At 38.0% G+C, this 26,932-nt stretch overlaps 1 protein-coding gene across 1 annotated transcript; it reads left to right on the top strand.

Moving 5' to 3' along the window:
- The first annotated feature begins 6,941 nt into the window (after positions 1 to 6,941).
- LOC149838436 (uncharacterized) lies at positions 6,942 to 10,793 on the top strand. Its single transcript, XM_090008251.1, is given in 8 exon segments — positions 6,942 to 7,112; positions 8,344 to 8,460; positions 8,543 to 8,599; positions 8,601 to 8,725; positions 8,810 to 8,903; positions 10,028 to 10,105; positions 10,454 to 10,555; positions 10,655 to 10,793. Coding segments are annotated over 8 exon segments (873 nt in total). The 3' UTR covers positions 10,784 to 10,793.
- Positions 10,794 to 26,932: the final 16,139 nt, after the last annotated feature.

Raw genomic sequence — 26,932 nt, 5'->3', positions numbered from 1 at the left:
TATGGTGCTCGCTTAATGTGAAATTCAATTACCATTAGTGAAACTCTTCCTTTAATTAGGAATGTACCGGAAAAAAAGTATCTTGAATCCATGCATGGACAAGCTATTTTCGCTGCGCATCCCTGGTGACATGAGTTCGTGTAGGAAATTTTTTATTACTTTTAATAATATCCTGATTAAAGAACTTTTTCAAGTTTGAAAATATCAAAAATAGGTTTGATTGATTAAAAATTTAAAAAATCCATCTCTTCATGTCCTATTTTTGAAAAAAAAATTTGCACTTGTGAGTCTCATCATAAAAAAAACTACTCTCCAGGGGCATGGTGCGCTCCAGGATGAATGGCCCGGATCCAGTGGGCCGTGTAATTTACTAAGTACTCAGTCTGTGTACTGGATCAAGTCCCATGGTGAGTTCGGGTGGAGCAGATGCAGCACTTGGCCCAGTACCTTGCAAAGGTACTCGGCCCCAATGAGTACTGATCACTGGATCTCTTCTATTGTTGAGGTCAGATCAGTTGCAATGGGGCTCTGCTCGTAAAGGGTACACACCAGCTCGAGCTCGTTATGAGTTAATCGAGCTTGCTCGTTTTCTTTTAAAAAAGTAATTTTAAATGTTTTTAAGCTTGATGGTATATAATTTAAATTTTAAAAATTTTCAGAGCCATTTATCTTTGTAGATCAACGGCATATAAAACACAAAAAATGAACGGCAGAAAAACAAAGAAAAATGGTTGTGTTTGGGTTGCCATTGACAATTGTAAATGAACAGCATCCAAGGCACCTTTCTTGATATTACACGGTCTCGTCAATAATGCTCCTCTCACATGGAGCGGGAGTGACGTGGCAGGCATAAAATTGAGCAGCTCCTGATGAGGTAGAGACATGTGTCCTCAACCCTATCTCCGTATCAACAACACATAACATAAAAGAGGGTCAAAACATATATAGCGATTCTCAAAAAACTATATAGAAATTCAATAACATAACTATCACCAACCATGAACCCACATATATCATACAAGAAATTTTATCATAATGCAACAAATATAAAATCTCCAAAAAGCAATAGCCTTCAATCAAGAATAAAAGTGTTCACGAGAGATCCAAGTGGATAAGCACAATAAGTTTCCACTAAGGGCATACCAACAAAGCCCACAAAAGCGCATACATAAAAACGCTCAAATAAAATAAATATTTTTATTCAATCCACAAAATGGAAGAAGCTCGCAATGAAATATTAATGCACACGAAGGAAATCGCTAAGGGTTACAAAAATGCACAAGTGTTCAAATCAATAAGCCACCAATGGTCAAAAGCACAAGCATACTAGGGTCTTTTAAAAAATACAAGTTTTATTCATAAAATGCTAAAGAAGAAGCATAAACACTAATATTATTAAAATATACATTTGAGTACATGACGACAAACCATGCTTATGCCATCCAATAATAATCATAAAAATTACTTGTGGCATATACCTAAGAATATAATACAAGAATTCCTTAATCCAACATCATACACAAGCCATTCACTTGAGAATAATTTTTCTTAATAAGGTAATTTAAATAGAGCAATATCACTCAAACATACATGGAATAACAGATTCACACGATCATAGAAGAACCTTATGAGAGCGTAGAAAACATATATGTTATAACCAATAACAATACCATAAAAAAAAACTTCTAAGATTAATAATATTAATCATGGAGTTTACACAATTTATCTTAAAATTCATGCTTGGTTATATAACTAAAACATCAAAGAAACATCACAATATATTAAAAATCTCAAAGATAATCCAAGACATACAACATTTAATATTTTGCAAAACATGAAACACATATAAGGTTTTAAGAAACCACATATTTTTGCAAAATATAATTTTTCAATATACATATCCATAATCCAATCTAAAAATATATATTTTATATATAAAAAGACAACAATTTCTACATATTCATATTTCAAAAAAAATATTTATTTTTAATATAACTCTTTTAAAAACACCAACCTTACATATAAAATAGAAAACCCAAAGATATATATCAGAATGTGAAATCCTTGAATCCATATCATTCATTAATACTGTTAGGTTTTAATCCACTCGTGAGAGTTGAGAGACAGGGAAAGAGAGAGAGAGAGAGAGAGAGATAGCAGAGAATGAAGAAAAAGCCGATAAACCCGATTCAAGGAGTCGGCTGCTGTATGATATCATATATAATAACACATAAAGTATAAGACTAGGGTATGAAAGTACCCTTTTTACAAAAGTATAAATTACACACAGTGCCATTAATGACACGTTAATGATCACGGGTCTGGATCTCCAGACCCGTGACCCGAGAATACACTTATTTTCACCCTCCCTCAAGTTGTGTATGATCTTGGATCATGAACAACTTGCCTTTTAACATCCAAAATCTGTCTTTCGTCAACCCTTTTGTAAATATATCCGCCACCTGATCTGAGGTTCGTACAAATTCAGGCTCAATCTCTTTCTCTTCAACCTTTTGTCTCACAAAATGCTGATCTATTTCAATATGTTTGGCACGACTGTGATGGATTGGATTAAAAGACATACTAATGGCACTCTGGTTGTCACACAAAAGCAGTGATCGAGAGATCGATTCTCCTACTTCTGTCAGTAAATGTCTAATCCAAGTAGCTTCAGCAGTGGCTGCTGCCATTGACCTATATTCAGCCTCTGTACTAGATCTGGCAACAACCTTTTGTTTCTTACTGCTCCAAGAAACTAAATTCATCCCAACAAACACACAATAGCCGGATACCGATCTGTGTTCATCTGGATCTCCTGCCCAGTCCGCATCAGAATAAGCAGTGATCTCATGTGCATTTTGCCCATTTGTCTTTCTCTGATATATGAGGCCATCCCCAACAGTTCCCTTTAGGTATCTAAGTATCCGTTTAACTGCTTCCATATGCCCTTCACATGGTGCATGCATAAACTGAGAGACTTGATTCACCGAGTAGACTATATCTGGACGAGTAAAGGTGAGATATTGTAACATACCTACTATGCTACGATACTGTGTGGGATTATCAAATGGATCCCCATCTTGAGACCTAAGCTTTTGATGAAGGACACTAGGAGTGCTCAAGGGCTTGCAGTCTTTCATACCCGCTTTATTTAGAACATTAATGGTATACTTATGTTGGGTGAGAGTCATCTCTTCAGATGTACTGTCAACTTCAACTCCAAGAAAGTATCGTAGCTTGCCAAGGTCCTTCATTTTGAACCTTTGATTCAAGAGATGTTTCACTTCTTTAATGTGCTCATTGGAATTACCAGTGATGATGATATCATCTACATATATCAACAACAGAGTAATTTTGTCTTGGTTCTTAAAGATAAATAAGGAGTGGTCAAGAAGAGATTTCTTAAAACCATATTTTTGAATTTCAATAGAGAAACTGTCGAACCAAGATCGAGATGCCTGCTTCAATCCATATATCGCCCTTTTTAGTCTGCAAACATATTTTGTAGGATCACCTTCTGCGTAGCCAGTGGGTTGTTCCATGTATACTTCTTCTCTTAAATTTCCATGAAGAAAGGCATTCTTCACATCAAGTTGGCTAATGGTCCATTGATGTTCAATAGCTAAAGAAAGTATAATCCTGATTGTTCCCATGTTCACCACTGGACTAAAAGTTTCATCATAGTCCTGTCCTTGCTCCTGTGTAAAACCTTTGGCTACAAGTCTCGCCTTGTATCGCTCTATAGACCCATATGGTTTATACTTTATTTTGTACACCCATTTCGAACCAACAACATTTCTGTCAGGTGGTCTTGATACGACATCCCACATACCACATTCATGTAGAGCTTCCATCTCCTCATTCATTGCTTCAATCCATCTTCTGGAATTTGATGCTTGAGAGAACATTGTGGGTTCATTTTCTTTATTCAAGGCTGTTAGAAAGAGTTGAAAATCCAATGAGAAATTTTCATAACTGACCCATCTTTCAATTGGATGACGAGTACGGGTGGATCTTCTATAATCAGCAATGTTGGATGTAGAGGATATGTCCATGTCTGAATTAACTATGGTGAGTGGCTCTCTTTCTCGTCGAGCGTAGACAAGACCTTTATACCTTTGTGGATTCGAAGTTGGGTTTGTATTTTCATGAGCAACCACTTCATCTGCAGACATAGATTCCTTATTCTTTTGAATACAGTTGGAGCAAACCTCACTAGTTCCGGGGAGAAGTTCATAATTCAACCAAGGATGATAAGCCTCAACTTCAGGTTTTGATTCTGAAGAACTAGTATATCGACAATCAAAATTCAATTCATCGAATATGACATTTCTTGATATTTTGATGCGCTTGCTCACTGGATCATAGCACCTGTACCCTTTATAGTCATCAGCATAACCCACAAACCTGCACTTCAGAGCCTTGTCCTGAAACTTATGTCTCATTGAACTATCAACATGAACATAGCATAAACAACCAAACACATGCAAATCATGATAGTTGGGATGTACACCAAAAAGACACAAGTAAGGAGACTTGTTTTCCAAAATAGTCATGGGCAAACGATTTATCACATGAACTGCAGAATGAAAAGCCTCTGTCCATAAGGTGATCAGGAGACTGCTGTCATGCATCATGCTCATCGCACTCTCAACAATATGGCAATGCTTTCTTTCAGCAATCCCATTCTGCTGAGGTGTGTGTGGGCAAGACACCTTTTTCCTTATCCCATTACTTTGGAGAAAGTTAGTAAAGTCAATGGAAGAAAATTCACCGCCTCCGTCACATTGGAAACTAAGGATGTTTTCAGAAAATTGGTTTTTGACAAAGGAATGGAAGTTTCGGAACAACTTGAAGGTCTCAGACTTGTGTTTCATGAAAAATATCCAAGAATAACGAGAATAACTGTCAACAAACAAAAGGTAATATCTTGTTCCAGATATGGGAGCAACTGGAGCAGGCCCCCAAACATCAGAACAAATAGTCTCAAAAGGTCTTGAAGCTCTTTTATTAATAGAATGAAACGGTAAGACATGACTCTTACATAAGAGACAACTAGAACATTTGTTGTCATCGACATTTATTCTTAAACTTGACTTAGGAATGAGGTTATTTGAAACAAGCTTTTCAATGAAACTACTACTGCAATGACCTAGACGACCATGCCAAAGATTTGGCTTATTGATTTCAGAGACACTGAAGACACAAGTAGAATTTTCAGAAGGCAACGATGATTGGAGCTTCAAGTTTGGATCTGCAGAGCGAATATGTGTTGAAGGATCTTCTTGAAAGACATACATATTGCCTTGTCGTTTTCCTCTAGCGAACGTCTCCTTCGTGCAGAGATCCTTGACAAGAACACAAGAGGGAGTAAATTCAACTGAGGCTTTGATATCATCAACAAGTTTAGAAACTGAAACAATGTTTTTCTTGATTTCAGGAACATAAAGGACTTTTGAAAGATTGATAGAAGATTCAGACAGGGGTATAATGGAGTTTCCAATATGAGAGACAGAGTGGTGTGATCCATCTCTAGTAACTATACTGCTTTTACCAATGTAAGGAACAAGTTTTATGAGCTTACCTGCATCACCAGTAACGTGAGTCACCCCGCCAGAGTCCACGTACCAAGTACCTTGCTCATTTTGTTTCAGATTCAATTCTGCTAAAGCTGACAACAATAACTCCTTTACTTCTCCGTTGGTCCTTGTACTGTCTGTGCCTCTTTTTGCTTCAGTTTGTGTTGATTTTCCTTTATTTAGGGGATTGAACCAACAATTAGCTTTGATATGCCCCTTTTTATTACACATAAAGCAGGTAGGAATTGGCCTCTGTCTTTGTGGATTGGTATATGTGTTGGGTGTAGGCAATAATCCACGACTTCCTTGACCACTTCTCCCTTGTGCTCCCTTTCCCTTGATATCATAGCTTCCTCGTCCTCGTGCATAAGTAACCCCTGTAGCAAGAACTTCTTGTGCCCCAGTATGCATAGATGATTCTTCAGAAAACCCCTTTAGGTTCATCTCATATTGTAACAATTTTGCACGCAGATCTTTAAAGTTGGGGAGCTCAGGTAAACATAACAATGAAGTAACAATCATATGATAGTCATGTCCCAATCCACTGAGAGTTTGCTGTACCAAATCCTTATCAGTTACTGTACTTCCAACAACTGCAAGTTGATCTGTGATAACCTTCATTTTGTTCAAGTATTCCATGATGGTCATGGAATCCTTTCTTAACATTTGGAATTCTCTTTTAAGAAACATAATCCTGGCCTGAGAAACCTGTGAGTATGTCTGAACAAGTCTGTTCCAAAGTTGCATGGCAGTACAGTCATCTGAAATTGCTACAAGTACCTCTTGTGACAGTGTAGATGTGATATAAGCAACAAGCGCTTGGTCTCTTTTCATCCAAGCCACAAATTCAGGATTTCTAACATATACTGTAGTAGATTCCCCTTTATTGTCCCTTTCTTCTTGTGATATGAATTCAGGAGGAACTGGAATAGATCCATCCAGATGTCTAGAAAGATCCTGACTCCTAATAAAGGGTATGATTTGTCTCTTCCAAGTCAAGAAATTACCATTGTTTAATTTTTCAGATACGAGTTGACTGAGGAAACTTGAAGAAAGAACCGACTGACTAGGAAATGAATCCATGGTTTACAGTGTTAAGAATGTCTTTGGCACGGTCTGTCTACAGTTTCTGTAACTCTTTTTTTTTTAGAAACTAATTCAGATCAATGGCCGACGACAGTGGCTGAATTTGAAGCAGAAATTAAAAAAAAATCTGTCAGATTTCTGATTTTCATAAGTGATTGAATATTGGATTGTGAAACAAAAAGCAGAAATTAAAAAATCGTGAATATGAATTCACACTGTGAAACGAAAAGCAGGTGGCTGAAACAAAATAAAACCCGATTGTGCGAGATTGGGAAAATGGAACAGGCCACGAGATTGGGAAAATGGAACAGGCCACGAGATTGGGAAAGAGGGGAAACCACGAGATTGAGAAAATGGAACAGGCCACGAGATTGGGAAAATGAAACAGGCCACGAGATTGGGAAAGAGGAGAAACCAGGAGATTGGAGAAACCAGAAAAGAAAAGAGGTGATCAAAATCAAAACCACGAGATAGTGAAAGACGAGATGCAGACGAGATTGGGGAAAACAAAGGTATTTTTTTTTTGACTTAAGAAGAAAACAAATATCGAGGAGAAAGGGATCTCAGACGTACCTTTATGGATCGATTTCAGCTTCAGCTGTAGCGATGCTCTGATACCATGTTAGGTTTTAATCCACTCGTGAGAGCTAAGAGACAGGGAAAGAGAGAGAGAGAGAGAGAGAGATAGCAGAGAATGAAGAAAAAGCCGATAAACCCGATTCAAGGAGTCAGCTGCTGTATGATATCATATATAATAACACATAAAGTGTAAGACTAGGGTACGAAAGTACCCTTTTTACAAAAGTATAAATTACACACAGTGCCATTAATGACACGTTAATGATCACGGGTCTGGATCTCCAGACCCGTGACCCGAGAATACACTTCTTTTCAAATACAAATCTTTTCCAAGACCATGATGCCTTACTCTGATGCCATGTCACGAAATGATGCGGATCCCAATGCACTCTAAAATGAACTTCAAGAATCGAAACATAATGCATTTGGATAAAAAATATAAGAACTAAAATGAAACACAAGAAATGTGAATGAATAATTTCATTAATAAAGAACATTAAAAGTTCAAAAGAAAATTACCTAAAGTCCTCACTACAATACACTCAAACACACAAAAGCCTAAAAACTACCCATCACTCTCTCAACCCACACACATACACACACCCACCATTATATAGAGAAAGAGTAGAGAAGAGAGAGAGCCTATCTAGCCGTTGGAGAGGATCAAACGGCTAGTTTGACTAGCCGTTGAATCTATTAGAACGGCTAGATATCTAGCGGCTAGTTAAGTCAACCAAGTTGACTTATAATATATGCATAATATATAAAAATATATATAATACTATATTTAATATATATAAATATATATTTACATATATATGTACACGTACATATATAAAATAGTACATGCATCTTAACAATTGGGGGATGTGAGGGTGGGTGGGTAGAGGGAGAGGGGGGAGACATGGGTCGCTTTAGAAGTATGACATCTCCATTAAGCCTTTTGGGCAGCATATGTAGGAGCTTGGTCTTTCTGATTCATCAAGCCAATCAAAGATATTAAAATTTGCTGTTCTTTTTCATGTTCGGAAGGCTGAAATTTCTATGTGGTTGTTTCTCATGTTTTGTGTTTTCTGATTTTGTTTCAAAATTAATGCAGGACTTGCCACGTACATTCCCATGCCATCTTTGGCTGGACACTCCAGAGGGTCATGCATCTCTACGACGTGTTCTGGTTAGCTATTCATTCAAGGACACTGACGTTGGATATTGTCAAGTGAGTCATGTTTTGGCCATCCAAGGGACTCTCTACTTGGTTTCCTGAACTCATGCTCAGCATTTTTGCTTTTTGCATTCAGGGATTAAATTATGTTGCTGCATTGTTGTTGCTTGTGATGAAAACAGAGGAAGATATATACATTCTGGATGCTTGCTGTCCTTTTGGAAAATGTGTTGGTGAATGACTGCTATACTGACAATTTATCTGGTTGCCATGTTGAGCAAAGAGTGTTCAAAGATCTGCTTGCCAAAAAATGTCCGAGGTTAGTTGTCGCTGTTTTTCAGCTACCTGATGTTAGCACGTGTTTTTATGAACACACTGTGACTAATGGGAAAACCACATCCAGAATTTCTGCTCATTTAGAGGCTATGCAGTTTGATGTGTCTCTTGTAGCCACAGCATGGTTCTTGTGCCTCTTCTCTAAAAGCTTGACTTCAGAGGTAAGCCCTTACTTTGTACTCCGGAACAGAAAATATCATTTAAAAAAATAGTTTACAAAGACATGGTTTCATAAACAATTAAAAGCGCCATGGTCTCTAAAAACTGTTCACACAATCATGTGTTAGTATGCTCACAGATTCGTGAACCAAATCTTCTTCCTGCATTGCTTTGTCTACTAAGTTTAATTTCTCTGTTTCAAGCTTTATATTCCATTCAACATTGAAGTTGTTTAACACAGAGATAGTTTTTGGCACTTTTCAGCTACTAAGGTTCTGGCATTTGTATGCATATGCATTAGTATTTTGAGCCATTTACCCCCACTGTTGTGCCAGTACGTTTATCATTGCACAGTTGCATTTGTTGATGTCTGCACATACATGATTACGTAGTGAAAACTATACTTTTCATGAAAAAATGACATAATCCATTTCTTGCACCATATCACATTTGTACCTATGTAACGTTTGAATGTCAGAATTATGTGATGCTAGGGATCTTTAGTTGATCACTATATTAGCTTAGAGTTGTATTATTTTCACATCCTTAAAAGACTAATTGGATCTCTTAATGTAGGACCCATGGAAAGAAGAAAAGTCAAAGGTGACTTGATTGATTGATGAAAGGAGTTGATTAGGCACTTATTTTTGGACTCAGAGACCTATCAGGTTAGGGATAAACTCATATTATTATGCCTAGTCATTATCTAACTTTTAGAAACACTTGTTTTTGTTATCACCGTTAGTTTTGTGGAGAATCACACTTGTCATAATATTCCACATTGGTTAGGTGCTCTAGATCATCTCATTTATAGTTTCTTAGCCTTTTGTCCTATGCGTTCTCAAAACTGAGTTTGGAACATTAACTAGTAATATCCCTTTATTTTTTTTTGAAAGATGTAATATCCCTCTAGTTCATGACGACCACTTCTACTCTTCATGAAAACAATCCTTCCTGCTATGTTGCAACAGGTGATAAGGAAAACGACTTTCTCACTCATTCTGGTGATCATAATATGCATATCTCTGCTGTTGTGTGTTTTTAACTAACTATAGATGTCTGTTTCTGTAGATGTTTATAGTGTTGCTTTGCTTTATGGTAATATTTTAATCTTGGTAATTTTCAGACAACCATGCGGGTGTGGGATGTCCTCTTCAACGAGGGTGTGAAGGTTCTATTCCGTGTTGCTTTAGCTATCTTCAAGGTAAATGCAAATTATGGAATTATAACATAAAACAGTTGAAGTTTTATAATTATCGGGTAATTTGTTTTATATATCTAGTCTTATGCCTTGCTTTGCTTCCTTCTTGAATTTGGTGTCGCTGTAAGAAACTTGTATGCCAATGATTTTGTGTCATTTTTCTCAACTCTGGATATAATATTGTTTGCTTACAATCCTCAGCTGTCCTGTTTCCTTCCATGGAAACACTTCGATTCACTACATCAGATCAGGTTAATCTTTTATGTAAATAGTTTCATAATATTGATGTCTGATTGATCAACTAGATATATCCATTTTTCGCTGTATTTTTGAGATCTGATGTTGCTGCAGATGAAGGAAGAGGAATTGTTGAATGCCCATCAAATAGGAGATGCGATTGACATTTCGCAAAGAACGTCTCACCATCTTTTCGATCCGGATGAATTGTTGACAGTAAGTTGATCTTAAGATATTTGTGTTTCATTAACTGTACCGTCCTTCCATATTCTAATGATGCTTACGAGAAATAATGATGTGTTTTACAAATAATAGGTAGCTTTTGACAAGATTGGGTCTATGACAACAAATACCATAGCAAAACAGCGGAAAAAGCAAGAACCTGAGGTAATGGCGCAGCTCGATCAGAGACTAAGAAGACTTGACTCCTTAAGAAAGGATTGATAACTTCACCGCGTGTAGTTGAGATGATTATGCCATCCTTTTGAAAGAGATGTTTTGTTGCATATCATCCAGAGATTGATTAAGTGAAGATTCTTGTCCTATAAAATTCTTCTCCAAAGAAAGAAATGCAATATGATTACAGTAATCTGTTTGTACTTTTGAAATTTTGCCATATGTAGAAGTGAGTTTTAACAGGAAGTCCAAATATTTGGAGATGGACTTTCTTGCTGCTAATTTTATCATACACCAGCAATTCGCAGGTGTGAATTTGCATGAAGATCCTTTGATGCCTTCATTTGGCTTAATTTATTGGCGTCTTTGCCAATGTTGTTTATTGGTTCTGCCATGACTTTCTCATAGTTGCCCCAGGCCATGACAGTATTCCTTGATAGACAAGGCCATGATTGTATTTCATGACAAATAATAGTAACAGTACTAAACAGCAAGAAATTATTCTTGTATATCTTGGTGTGTGTGTGTTTCAAGAAAGGAGAAAGCACCACTTTGGTTTGGATATCTCATTCTGGGCTAAGTGGTGCCATGTTGACCGTGGCCTTGTTTTGACGTCTGCAATGTAAAACTTGGTGAGTGCTCCCCTTGCCCATTGAGGATAATTTCAGTGGGCTTTAGCCTTGTGGCAAGGGATGCACATCCTGGGTATTGCATTCTTGATGTCATTCAACTTCAACGCCTTAAAACCTTGTAGGGCTGCTGTATGTGCTTGTTACTGAAGAGTTTGGTGGTTTAATCAGCCTGTCCTCAATTCAGAAAATAAAATAAAATTGAATAGGAAGACGACTTAACAAAGAGAGCAGTCTCAGCATCATAGAAACTTCAAATGGTGGGATTAAAGAGGCTGGTGAGAAAAGAAAGGGCATGACCTATCGACTTCTCAAACGGAAAGATGAGCCTGATGAGGTGCTTGCAAAGTTTGGCATCGTTCCAGGGTTCGGCTTAGCGCGGATGGGCGTGACCATGGATTGCTGGTAATCCATCTCTTATATATATATATATATATATATATATATATATATATATATATATATATATATATATATAAAGGTCCTTTTTACAATGGATGCTGGCTGAGCGTCCATCACGCTTCCATTTCCTTCAGGCAGCCACCACTCTATATATATGGCTGCTTCTATTGTGGTACTGTACCACCCTAACTTAGGGTGGTGCACACTTGATTTACATAGTTTTAAGCCCCAAAAGCAAATTCTAACCTTTGGATCATGTTTAGCATATTTTATTTACTATATCCCTGTGTTAAAGTTGATTCAAACATGACGTATATATTTTTAAACCACCCTTATCTTCAAGAAGTATAGATTTTTCATCATTTAAAAAATAGAATCGTATGGTGTATTTGATGCAATAAAACCTTCTAACATAGTAAATCAATGTTGCTAAACATATCCGCATGGTTAGTTTTAGAATTTGATGGCGAGATCCATACAAACAAGAGTATGTAAGACCATTTGGTATCATGTATCAAGGTACAGAACCATTATATATATATGAGACGGGTGTATCGTCAAACACCCATCTCGTCTGACGCAAATGGGACACTTTTTGCATCGCTGATCGGGCGCGTGTGATCAGAGGCAAAAAAAAAAAAATGGAGTATATGCCTTCTTTGGAACTAAATTGCCAAGTAGGTAAGAACGAGGAGTCACCAATTATGAAACCGTCATTATCCTCATTAATAGAATATGTGCCTTCTTTGTGAAGCTCATCCGCCACCTCAGAAGACCGAGATTGCTCCAGCAATGAGGGTGACGTTTCTGATGCCTCCTGATAAGACTTCCAACAATCCGGCGAACGGAGCCAATAACTCGGCGACCCACGTTCGAATTACAGGATGGACGAAAATGCTTGGCCAAATTAAACTTGAAAATCGCCTATCCAGACCAGAAGCATATCAGGTCATGCTGAACATGAGCCATTTGCTCATGCCAACATCGTGACCGTCTGTTTGCATTTTGGATGAATGCCATGTAGCATAACTGTTTCACTGACTTTTTAACTTTTCAAAATACAAAACGGCCGGCCACGATGTTGGCATGAGTAAAAAAGCTCATGTTCAACATGACCTGATCTGATTCGACCCAAATACCTGGGTATAAAAAGCTTTGACCAAAATATTATTCGACGGCAATTTGCGACAAAAATAATATGTTGCAATTTTGTGATAGATTTGTGAGAGAAAATTAGTCGTTCCTAAAAATGAAATTAGTTGCAAAATTTGGGATTGAAAAAATTCTGTCTCAAAATCCATCGCTAAATTGCGACAAAAATGTTTCGTCTCAAACTCCATCGTGATTTCACGACAGATGAACGACATAATTTTTTTGTCGTTAATTAGTGATGGATTTTGAGACAAAATTTTTCTACTGCTAATCTGTCGCTAATTTTTGATGTAAAATGGCCCATCTAGGGCACAAAATTAACTTTGCTCTCTCTCTCCCATCCGACCCTCTCACTGCCACCCTCGTCCCTCTTCGCCATCTCTCATCCCCCGTCAGACCTTCAGCCTCTGGTCGACAGCCGTCAGATTCCCCCCCCCCCCACCACCGACAACCCTCGCTGCCCTCTCAGGACACTACAAGAAAATTGCTAATTAGCGATGAAAATTTGCAACAAAAAAAATCCATCATAAATTTGTGATGAATTAGCGAGAGAAATATATTCTTCGCTAAAATATCGCTTATTTGTAAAATTAGCGAGAGAAAACATTCTATCGATAATCTGTCGCTGATTAGCGACAAAATTTATTTTGTCTCGATATCTATTGCAACTTAGCGATGGATCAGCGACAAAACTATTCTGTCGCTATCCCATCGCCAAATAGCGATGACCTAGCGACAGAATTGGTCCATCACAAATCCGTCGCTAATTTTCCCATAAATCCCCAATTTGAACCCCTTTCTTTCTCTTTTCTTTTTCCTCTCCGCTGCCGATCGCCCCCCGGCCTGCTGCTTGTCGCCTCTTGGCCATCGTCTGCCGCCTCTCGGCCGTCGCTCATCGCCTGATGCCAGTCGCCCGACCCCCTTCGACTCAGGTAACCCCCCGACTCCCTTGTCTATTTCCTTTTTTCATGGGTAATTTCATTTTTCGGCAAGGAGGGGATGAGCCTCCTTGTCTTACAGGATGCGAGGGAGGGGCTCGACCCCCTCCCTATGCTTTTTTCGCCAGGGAGGAGCCGAGCCCCCTCCCTATCTTAGGGGATGCGCGGGAGGGGCTCGACCCCCTCCCCCCTTTTTTTTTTCCAGGGAGGGGCCGAGTCCCCTCTCTGTTTTGTTTTTCGCCAGGGAGGGCCTAGGCCTCCCTGTCTTACGGGATGGCCGGGAGGGGCTCAACCCCCTTCCCTTTTTTTTCCGCCAGGGAGAGGCTGAGCCCTCTCCCTTTTTTTTTTATTCGTCATGGAGGGGCTAAGCCCCCTCTCTGTCTTACGGGATGCAAGGGAGGGGCTCGGCCCCCTCCCCTATTTTTTTTCGCCATGGAGGGGCCGAGCCCCCTCCCTATTTTTTTTTCGGCCCGACCCCCCTCCCTTTTTTTTTTTTGCCAGGTAGGGGGTGAGTCCCCTAAATGTCTCCCTGTCTTATAGGATGAGAGGGAGGAGCGGAGCCCTTTCCCTTTTTTTTTTGCTAGGGAGGGGCCGAGCCTCCTCCCTTTCTTACGGGATGCGAGGGAGGGACTTCGACCCCTCACTATTTGCTTTTTCGCCAGGTAGGGGTCGAGCCTCATTTCTGTATTATTTTGTATATATGTGCTTCACAAGTATGTTGCTGAGCTAATTGCGCGATGCTTAGTGCTAAGCATCGCATGTGGCTAAAAATGCAATGCAAAAAGAAATAAGAAAAAAATGCAAAGGCAAAAGCAATTCAAATCGGGTAAATACTTATGGTGAGTAAGTGATGCAAGCGCATCACATGTTATTTAATTTATTGGATGCAACACTTTTTTGTTCACACACTCACTTAGTTGTGGATATCTAGGACTGCTTTGATGGAGTTTGAAGATCATGTTGAGCATGATTTTAATGTATGAGAATAGAAGTGTTCTTATTTTTGGAGTACAGATTCCTTGCTCGGCATGGTAGTAGGAAGCCGGATATTAGAGTGTGTTTGCTGCAGGTACATGTTTGACATATGTTTTGATATAAATGATTTAAATGTATTGCAATGTTTGGTGTATTTATATCCATGCTTGCATGAAGTTATTTTTCATTTGATTATGCCTTCCATGTGAAATTGTATCATTAAAATATGCTTCAAATGAATGTATTATTTTATGAAATGTGATTTTACATTTCTAAATATTCTCGTGATGTGTATAAATATGATGTGATGGTGTTACACACGAAAATTTATGCATTAATTGAAACAAAAAATTGCTCACAAACAATCACCAAACAAGAATTAATAGATAAATTAGATATTTTTTTCTTCATAACATTATTAAGATTCTCTTTTAACTGGTGATGATAATATTTATAACATTATAGGATAAAATGACTGTAAACTGTGAATGAATGTACCGTAGGATAGTTGATAATGAGGTGTCGCATAAATATATGGATGGTGTTGACAGTTTTATTGAATTCGCAACGGTAAGTGTCAGTACAGTGGATCCCACTGGTCGGATCAGATGCCCTTGCACGATGTGTAAGAACAATCGATTTGTAGAACCTCATGGCGTTAGACATTACCTATACAGGAAGGGTTTTGTTAGTCGTTATCAGAATTGGATGCTTCATGGTGAAGAATTTTAGAATAATTTTGATGCACGGGTGGATGTGGTGCATGATAATCCATATGTGGATTTGATATTTGATGTCGCTGGACCAAAAATGGGTTCTGCTATGGGACATAGTGATGTACCAACTGGGGTAGAGGAAGAAACAACAAATGATACAGCTAGTAGATTTTATGACTTACTTAGAGATGCTAATGAGCCACTGTAGAATGGTTGCGAGAGTCGCACTATCTTGTCTGCAGTTCTTCAACTACTGAATTTGAAGTCAGAGTATAATTTGAGTCAATCATGTTTTGACCGTTTTTGCTCTATTGTGAAGAGTATGTTTCCCAAAGATGAGAAATTGCCACAAAATTTTTATCGTGCAAAGGTTATGGTCAATGCACTAGGTATGGGGTATCAAAAGATAGATGCTTGTCCAAATCACTGCATGTTGTATTTTAAAGATCAAGAAAATAGCAGATCATGTCCATCATGTGGACATCCTCGGTTCAAGACAAAGATAAGGGGAAATGGTAGCACAAGGTCAAAAAAAGTGTCATATAAGTCACTTTGCTACTTCCCTTTCACCCCTAGATTGCAATGACTGTATATGTCTTCAAGGACAACTAAGCAAATGATATGGCATGCAAATAAAGTTCAACATGATAAAGACAAGATCACACATCCTGTTGACGCAGAAGTTTGAAGGCACTTTGATTGTACTCATCAGAACTTCGCAATGAAAGTGAGATATGTTAGGCTAGGTTTATGTACAGATGAATTTAATCCATTTGGGGGTAGATCAACCCCATACTCGTGTTGGTCGGTATTTATCACCCCATGCAACCTTCCTCCAAGCTTGTGTTTGAAGCGTCAAAATCTTTTCTTGTCTCTATTGATCCCTGATCCGACTTTTCCGGGCCAAAATCATGATGTATATTTAAGGTCATTGATTGATGAACTGAAAATATTATAGGATGATGGTGTTCTCATGTACGATGCCTACAAAAAACAAAACTTCAATATGAAGGTTGTTGTTCTATGGACAATCAGTGACTTTCCTGCATATGGTATGTTATCTAGTTGGAGCACACATGGAAGGTTGGCATGTTCGTACTGCATGGAGGATACAAAATCTTTTAGATTGACGCATGAAAGGAAGCCATGCTGGTTTGATTATCACCATCGATTTCTACCCAGCGATCATCCGTTCCGATGATAAAAGAATGTGTTTGAAGCAGGTACAACTGAAATGGAAGGTTCACTCACAAGGTTATCTGCCATAGAGATTTTGAGAAGATTGCGATACTTTTCATGTGGACTGACAGATGTCTGTAGGCCAACGCCCTTCCTTAGATTTGAGAATGATCATAATTGGACAAAGAAATCTATATTTTGGGAACTACCATATTGGTCGACCTTATTGATACGACATAATTTGAATGTCATGCATGTGGAGAAAAATGTGTTTGATAATGTATTCAATACGGTAATGAATGTGAAAGGAAAAATGAAGGATAATCCGAAATCCCATATGAATTTAAAAGTAATATGTAAAAGACCAGAATTGGAACTCAAAGAGTAAAATGGCAAAGTACTGAAACCAAAAGTAAGATACATGCTTGGACTAGATCAAGTAAAACTGGTATGTCAATGCTTGAGACAGTTGAGATTTCTAGATGGATACATTTCTAATATTGCTCGGGTTGTGAAGATAGACGAGGGACAACTATATGGGTTGAAGAACCATGATTGTCATGTCATTATACAACGGTTGATACCCCTAGCATTCCATGATATGTTAGACAAACCTATATGGGGGGTATTGTCCGAGTTGAGTAGATTTTTTAGAACATTGTGCATATTAAAAGTCGTAGTATCTGAGGTAAAGAATCTCAAAGATTCTGTCATCACTACTATTTGTTAGCTAGAGAATCTTTTTCACCAGCATTTTTTGATGTTATAGAACATGTGATCATATATTTGTTATATGAACTTAGGGTTGATGGACCTGTGCAATATCGGTGGATGTACCCATTTGAAAGGTATATATATTTTTTATATTTTTTTTCAAGGCTATTAAGAAATTTATTGTAATCTGAGATGTATATTGTTGACAGATGCATGTTTGACCTCAAAAAAAAGGTTCAGAATAAAGCAAAAGTAGAGAGCTCTATTTGTGAGACATACACTTTAGAAGAAATTTCAAATTTCTCATCTATGTACTTTGAACCTCACATTCCAACACGTTACATATGCCCACCTCGTAATGATGATGTAGAGCAATTTATTGTAACTGACAAATTATCTATATTTCAACCACTTGGGCATGAATTTGACAGTTGTCGGGCATGAATTTGACATGCAACACAAATCTATATCCTTTTTAATTGCTCAGCAATCGTCCCATACATTGAGTAAGTATACTTAATATGTAACACTAAGTTCTATACATGCATACATGGTTTGGTAATATAAGTATTTGTTAAGTGTAGACTATTTGATCTAGAGTTGCGAAAAAAACTTTCATATCTCACTGATGCAGAAGTAAAGAAAGAACGTGAAAATAAGTTTGTGGCATACTTGAAAGAGTTGGTAAAGACGATGGTATGCATTCTTTTCGTTGCATGATTTCATTACTATGATTTTTTTTTGACTGCCTTATAACACATATATGCATGATTGAATCCGTATGAAAGTTTTTTTACAACCTTAGAACACATATAAGCATGATTTCATCACTATGAAAGTTTTTTGACTACCTTATAATGCATATATGCATGATTGTGATATATAACACGTTTATTTGACAGCCTTATAAACCATATATGCATGCTTGAATCACTATGACATTTTTTTGACAACCTTAGAAGATATGTATGATTGAATCACTAAGAATTTTTTTTGTCAGCCTTAGAACACATATCTAAATTCTGTTAACGTTCTTCACTTTATTGCTAGTCTATGTGTCATTCAGCCATGTTACTTTGATTGCTTTAGATTATGTGCATTGCATATAATTTATTTCATTATATTTTGTTTATCAATACTAACATTTTGGTTCTCTTGTAGGATGCTCGAGATGATCAGCGTAGAGGAGCTGATCGAGGCAAGGATGAAAAGGTAGATCGAGACAATGAAGAGGATGATGCTCCAAATCTTAGTGATGATTAGATTCATGTGTTGAATTTGTTTCACGTACTTATTGTTTCAAACAAAACTCTTTGTATATGTTCACTTGTAACTAATTAGAACTTGATGAGGATTATAGTGGGTTGTTAAATTTGTTTCACTTATAACTTATGCTAAATTTGTTTCACTAGCTTTGTATATGTATTTTTTGTGTGTACTATATTTTTTATACACATGTTATATAAATTGTATAACGAGAAATTTTTTCTCGATATTTATATTTTAAATATATTTTTTTATTTTTTTAAAATTTTGCAACAGATTAGCAAAGGATATTATCCGTCACTAATATTCATCACGAATTTAGCGACAGATTAAGGACGGATATTTATCTGTCTCAAAAACTGAATCAGCCGATGTTTTGCGATGAAATGTAATCCATCGTGAATCCGTTGATAAATTGGCGACAAAATTTAGTGATGGAAATGTATCCATCATTAAATTTTAGCGATGAATTATCGACGAATATGCATCTATTGCAAAAGCAAATCAATCCTTATTTAGCGACGGATCATGACATTTGCTAATCCATCACAAATTAGCGACAAAAGTAGCCACATATTAGTTCTGTTATTAATTAGCAACCAGGAAATTGTGACGGACGCTATCCATCGCTAAGCCATCGCCAATCCATCACTAAACAGATTAGCAATGGATTTTTGATGGATTATCATTGGATAACATTCATCGCTAATCTACAGAGTTCTTGTAGTGAAGTTGATCACCCGCGTAACATGGTAGGTTGAGTTTGATATATAATTTTGCTAGATATCTGACCCAACTCTGAGAGGATGAATACATGACCCATTGATAACACTACCCCATGGACATTTCTAGAGATACTGACAAGGGCAAACCTTTACCTTGCCATTGCACAAAGAAGGGGCCATGAATTCTATTTACCACAACTATCATGTATGTCTATATCCAACGAGACATCTTTAACCACTTACAATGATCACATATGCATCTGCAATGAAGTATGGATTACTGACCAAGATGGCTTTGATGCTGCCCATCTCACAGTGAACGACATCCAAGGGACCCTCCAAATGTGAAAAATGCTACTCTCGCTTGCACTCAACACCAAGTTCAAGCTCGTGAGGTATAAACCGGGGCAACATGTGGTTGGTAGGAGCTGTTAGTGTACGTCTCCTTGTGGTGGGACGTTGCAGGTTCAAACCCGTTGAATAATAACTGGTGGGGTTCGGCCTGACCCCAACTTGCCTTTCAAAGAAAAAAGAAGTCCAAGCTCAGGCAGTGGCATGGCAGACATAGAAATAGGGTTATTGATACATATGGTCGCATATCCATTTGGACCATATCCTTGCTTTCAGGATATGGATTAGTGTCACAAATCACATTCTTGATATAGTCTAGTAGAATTATGAAAAATCTAATTATTTTAGAACTATTGGCACATATAAACACATAGAAAGATAAATAACATAAAAGATACACTGCAAAAAGTGATTTCATCACACTAATATCATAGTAAGAGCAAGATATTTTTCAAATAAGTGATATTTTGAAAAAGGGCAATGTTTGTGTTTCCCTGTGACCTACTTTGTACAGTTGTGTCTAGAGTCTGTTTTGCTTTGGTTGAGTTATGCTGTAAGTGTTGAGTCACATGTAACTTTCTTCAGGCCACCCTTGCACTTTGGTTCAGGTTGATCAATGCCCTAAAGGGTTAGCTTATAGATCTAAACTATAATGAGCATGTAGGCAAAATTGTGAATGAATACAAATCTGTTAAGCTTTCTTTGTTCACCCTCACTATGATTACCTTCAAGTGATTGCAATTTCTCTCCCTCTCTTCTCTTTCACTCTTTATACTCATAGTTTCTGCAGCGGCAAGCGAGCGATCGAAAAGGCTTGCGATAGTAAGAAAGGATCATCACGTCGCACTGGCCTATTGAAGAAATAAGCCTGTAAGAAGTGGTATCAGAGTCTGTTTTTAAGCTGAGGAAAGGACTACGGAGTCTGTGTTGAGAGATGCACCGACAAGCCGGGATTTGTGAACAAGACATCGTGGTACTCCAATACAACTTGCATAGCACCAAAGGTAAGACAGTTGCCAAAGCCGAGAAGATGGATTCACCTCAGAGCCATGATCTGATGGCCGAGACTGTCAATAGACTGGTGACTGATGTGACTTAGCATAAAAAAGTGATTTCATGCTTATTTGAGTCGTTCGGAGGATTGGATGACGAGGTGAATAGCCTGCAAGCGCATGTGAGCTTGCTGATGGGATAAATTACTTTGCTGAATATGGCAGTGACCACCCTGTAGACTGAAGTAGGGGAGCTTCAGTTGAAGAACCACATTTTGCAGTGGATGGTGACCCTAAATGGAGAAAATGGTGATAGGCCATCAAAGATAGATGTGTCGAGGCCAACAAAGTTCAATGATTTCAGAGACAACAAGGCTATAGAGAACTTTATGTTTCAAATGGAAGACTACCTGGATATTAAGAATGTATTGGTCGAGGAGCTCACGGTGAAGGCTGCATTAGCTCTACTCGACAGAGATGTTATAGCCTGGTGGAGAAGGAAACATAACGACATAAAAAGAGGGCATTGCATAATTGATACTTTTGAGGCCTTCAAAACTAAGCTACAAAACTACTTTATGCTGAGAAATATACAACGCCAAGCATATCAGATGGTGTCAAAATTGAAGCATACTAGAGCCTTGATAGATTATATCAGGACGTTCCAGAAGCTCATGCTGAACGTACCCAATATGCCAGATGAAGACAGACTCAACTGATTTATTATGGAATTACAGCCGTGGGCACAGTCTGAAGTGGAAAGGAGCAACCCTAAGACTTTGGAAGATGTATATGTGATGACCGAGCGACTAGTGGATACTCAATGCAAGACCTTCACTCCATCGACAAAGGCTGGAAAGAAGTCAGACCATCAAGACTTTGCAAATAAGAAGTCTACAACGACTATGGTAGACTTTGGGTTCACACATAATTCCATCTCACGAGAAGAGGCAGAGCGGTTGGGCTTGAAGCCCAGGACAAAGCAGAGGACCATCAAGATGGTGAACTCTCAGGCCAAGCCCATCCTTGGTGAAGCAAGATATGTGGCTATCCAAATTGGGAGTTGGGCCAACAAAGCCAACTTCTCAGTGGTGACCCTGAACAATTTTTGAATAATTTTTGGCATGAAGTTTCTTTATAGCCAGAATGTGATGCTGCTGTCGAAGTTTAACTCGTTAACGATCATGGGGCAAAACTCTGTACACATGGTGCAGTGCCTTACTGTTAAACGCTAGTCTTCAATGCTATCTTTCATGTAATTGAAGAAGGGGTCAAGCGAGGAAAGTAAACATTCCTAGTAGCCATGCACACCGAAGAAGGGAAGGTAGAAGTAGCAGTGTCGCTGCCCCTTGCCCCACTATTAGCAAAGTTTCAAGGACTAATGCCCTCTGAAGTGCTGAAATGACTACCACCGAAATGCGAGGTCGATCACATGATTAAGTTGACCCTGAGAGCAAAGCCCCCTGCCATGGTCTCTTATCGCATGGGGCCAGCTGAATTGAAGGAGTTGCGTAGGCAGCTGAACCAGATGCTGAAGGCAGGTATTATTCATCCATCAAAAGCACCCTTTAACATCCCTATGCTCTTTCAGGTAAAACATGATGGTTCTAAAAGGCTATGTGTGGATTATCATGCACTGAACAAGGTCACGGTAAAGAACAAGTATATATTGCCACTGATAGGGGACTTGTTCGATTAGCTAGGCAGTGCCTGTGTCTTTTAGAAGTTAGATTTGCAATTGGATTATTAGCAAGTGAGGATTGCTAATGGTGATGAGCCAAAGACAACTAATGTCACTCGCTATGATCGATGCCTATGAATTTCTGGTGATGCCATTCGGGTTGATTAATGCTTTGACTACATCAACGACATTAATGAACAAGATCTACTCCTACTTAGTCTATCTTGATGATATCGTAATTTACAGCAGCAACATGGAGGAATATGTCGGGCACTTGCGAACAGTGTTTTAGGTGCTGAAGGAGAATGACCTCTGTGTCAAGTGAGAGAAGTGTCTCTTCGGTTAGAAGGAGATCAGCTTCCTTGGCCACGTCCTGGGGCATGATTTGCTGCGCATGAACGAGCAAAAAATAAGAGCTATCTAGGAATAGAATCCGTTGACCAAGGTACCAGAGTTACGGTCATTCTTTGGCTTGATAAACTACTATCAACGGTTCATCAAACGATACTCTCTCATTACTACGCCCCTCACAAATTTGCTAGAGAAGAATCGGGTATGGCTCTCGACAAGAGCATGCCAAAATGCTTTTGATGGCTTGAAAAAGGCCTTGGCGAGGGAACCAGTGTTGTGGTTGCCGGACCATACAAGACCCTTTGAAGTCCACACAGATGTTTCAGACTTTGCCATCGGTGGAGTTATCATGCAGGAGGGACATCTGATTGCTTACGAGAGTCAAAAGCTGAAGGTTGCAGAGAGGCGCTACACTGTACATGAGCTTGAGATGACGGCCATCCTGCATTGCCTCAGGACTTGACAATACTATCTTCTGGGTGCCCAGTTCATCATCAAGACAGACAATGTCACCACGAGCTATTTCTAGATGCAGAAGGAGCTGACGCCCAAGCAAGCTCGATGTAAAATGTTTGTAGCTGAGTTTGACTTTGATTTAGAGTATAAGGTAGGGAAGACCAATGTTGTTGCTGACGCCCTAAGTCACAAGGCTGAACTGGCGGTTGCGCGGGCGGAGCCTTTTGAAGTTCACTTGGAGGATGCATTGTTGGACCGCATCCACGAAGGAATGTAGCACAACACAATGACAAAACACCTTGTCTTTCTAGCGCAAGCGGGAAAGACTTAATGATTTTGGCTACGGGATGACCTCCTTGTAACTAAAGAAGAATGCATCTTGGTGCCGCGGTGAGGAAGCATTCGCTGCGAATTGCTTAAGGAGTGCCATGATACATTATGGGTTGATCATTTAGGTCAGGAGCGGACCTTAGCACTGCTTGAGCAAGGCTACTATTGGCCGCATGAGAGACAATGTGGTGGGGTATGTGCGAACGTGCCTCATCCGCCAGCAAGACAAGAGAACTAACCAGAAGACTGCAAGTTTTCTTGAGCCTCTACATATTCTAGAACATCCTTGGGTGAGCATTTCCATGAACTTCATTGTTAGTCTGCCAAAGGTAGATGGCTTCAGCTTCATCCTTGTGGTGGTGGATCGTTTCTCTAAGTACGCCACCTTCATCCCATCTTCGAAGGAGTGTCCCGCATAGAAGACTGTAGAGTTGTTCGTCAAGCATGTTGTGATGCATTGGGGTGTACTAAGAAGCATTATGAGCGATTGTGATGCTCGCTTTACGGGCAATTTCTAGCGTGAAGTGTGTAAACACCCCAAATTTTCACCCTCATCTAGTGTTGATATATTTCATATATCATTGCATATCATTGCATGCATTCGGCATACCATTTCATTGCATTGCATAACATTGCATGTCATTACATCTCATTTTCGAGATCCAACACTCCTGTTTTCAAAATATTTAATCCATATTTGAGTTTTAAAACTTTTCTTTCAAAAATAATTTTAAAACCTGGGTTTTTAATCAACATTCTGTCATTTGCCAACCCTCAGGATCTTATATTTTGAAATGCTTTCTCAGAAAACAATCTGGATTCGTTTTAAACTCAATTTTCAACTGATTTCAATTCTCAGATGAGACCCATTTAGGTGGTGTCGCTTCTGGATTCCTTCATTTATTAAAATTCTCAAAATTTTTAGAGTCCTAGTTCGATCAAGACTCTGCATTTTCATCTGTTTGAATCTTTTTGAACCTTTTTAAAACACCATTCTGATTTTAAACCAGTTATGGTCATATGCCTTGTCCATTTCCTCTGTTTTGGCCAAAATCTTAGAGTCCTAGTTGGATCAGGACTCTTTTTCTAGAGTCTCAGTCGGATCAAAACTCTACTTTTTACTACATTTTCTACCAGTTTTGGAGAAAACCTTTCAAAATCTTTCATTTTGGCCAAAATCCCAGAGTCCTAGTTGGATTAGGACTCTTCTTCAAGAATCCCAGTCGGATTAGGACTCTTCTTCAGAGTTTCAGTCGGATTAGGACTCTGTCTTTTGTCACTATTTTTAGCTGTTTTTAACCAAATCTTTCAAAATGAGTCAAAAACTCAGAGTTTTAGTCAAAACATGACTCTGTTAAGAGAGTCCTAGTTGGATCAGGACTCTGATCCTGATTTCAATTTTGAGAGAATCTTTCAAAAATCTTTTCATCTATAAAAAACTATTACACTTTTATCAAAGAATTTCAAAATTCTGGGATTTTATCCTAGAGTCCTGATAGAATCAGGACTCTGCCCCAGAGTCCTGATCGAATCAGGACTCTATCCAAAGTTTGTTTTCTCACTCCATTTTCACTGATTTTCAAAATTTCTGTTTAAATTTCATAATTTGCTTATCAGAAAACAAAAAATTCTTAGAGTTCTGATCGAATTAGGACTCTTTCTCAGAGTCCTAATCAGATCTGGATTCTGAAACAAAACTTTAATTTTATCCTGTTTTTAACTATTTTTCAAAATTCTCTCATTTGTTTTCTCAGAAAATTAAAAAACCTGAGAGTCCTAGTTTAATTAGGACTCTGTCCCCAGAGTCTTAGTTGAATCAGAACTCTGTTTTATTTCAATATTTGTTATTGTTTTTACTCTTTTCACAAGTTCTTTCATCTATTTTTCAGAAAATACCAAAAAAATCTAGAGTTTCAGTCCGATCAGGACTCCGTCCCAGAGTCCTAATCCAGTCAAGAGTCTGTTCTAGAGACTGCTTTTCCTTTCATTTTTACTCTTTTCTATTTGTTTTTCAAAAATTAGGTTATTTTGTAGAGCCCAGTTGATTCAGAACTCTATTTCAGAGTTTCGGTTGAATTAGGACTCTAACCTTGACTGCATTTTCTACCTTATTTTACCATTTTTTTTTATAAAATCTTTCAAAAACTCCTTCATTTGCCTTTTAAAATCCAAATTCTTAGAGTCCTAAAAATTCAGGACTCTAGTTCAGAGTTCTAGTTTGCTTAGAAATCTATTTTCAAAACTTTGAATTTCAACTATGATTTTAACCCATTTTCAAAATCATTTTGTCTTTGTTTCAAGTTTTTCAAAACTTCGATGTGGGGCCCACTCAGTTGGCGCCATATCTAGAGGAGTTTTGACCCAGTCAGAACTTTGTGTCATTTCAAATCTTTCAATCTCAAAATCTACTTTTGAATATCTTTTGAAAAAACTCTCATTTTCAAGTTTTAAAATCGTTTTTGAAAATTCAAGTGGGGCCCACTCGGGGTGGCGCCACATTTGAAGAAGTCAAGGTTAGACTAGGGTTAGTCAATGTCCTAGTTAGGTTAGGGGATTAGAGGAGTCAAAAGCAATTTTGAAAAACCATTTTATTTAAGTTTTAAACCATTGGTTTTTAAATGTTTTAAATTCAAGTTTTAAAAACCAAATGTGGGTTCATACTAGGTGGTGCCACATTTGGACTTTCTAGGGTTTAATTAGGTGTTAATTAGGGATTAATTATGTGTTAATTAGGGATTAATTAGAGTCCATTTATGTTAGAATACTCCAGGAAAATCATTGATCTTAGTGGATTTATTAGAAAGAGTCCTGAAAAAAAGAAAAACCTCTTAATTAACCCTAAATAAGTGACTTTTTGAAAACCTATAAAAGGGGGACTTCAAGAGGTCAAAAGGGAGCTCTTTTCAGTCTCCAAATTCATGGTTCTCTCTCTACTTAGGCTCCTCCTCTCTTTCCTCCATTGTTGCATTCCCAAGGTAAGGTTTTATTTAATTTATTTTATTATTTTCATCATTTTTATTACTTTCTTTCATTAAAATGACCATTATTGTCTCTTTTAGCATGCTTTTTCTTTTCTTTTATTTCAAAAAAATCATTTGAGGACCTCAAGATGATGTTAAGTTGATGTTTGATGGTGCCTTACACATTTTGTCCTAGTTGGATCAGGACTCTAATCCTAATTTCAATTTTGAAAGAATCTTTCAAAAATCTTTTTATCTATAAAAAACTATTACACTTTTATCAAAGAATTCAAAATTCTGGGATTTTATCCTAGAGTCCTGATAGAATCAGGACTTTGCCCTAGAGTCCTGATCAAATCAGGACTCTATCCAAAGTTTGT

Source organism: Nuphar pumila, chromosome 5 (assembly GCF_984573655.1).
Source record: "Nuphar pumila chromosome 5, dmNupPumi1.hap1.1, whole genome shotgun sequence".
NCBI classification, from domain to species: Eukaryota; Viridiplantae; Streptophyta; class Magnoliopsida; order Nymphaeales; family Nymphaeaceae; genus Nuphar; species Nuphar pumila.
The sequence above is the reverse complement of the archived record's forward strand: the minus strand, read 5'-3'. Positions and strand labels throughout refer to the sequence as shown.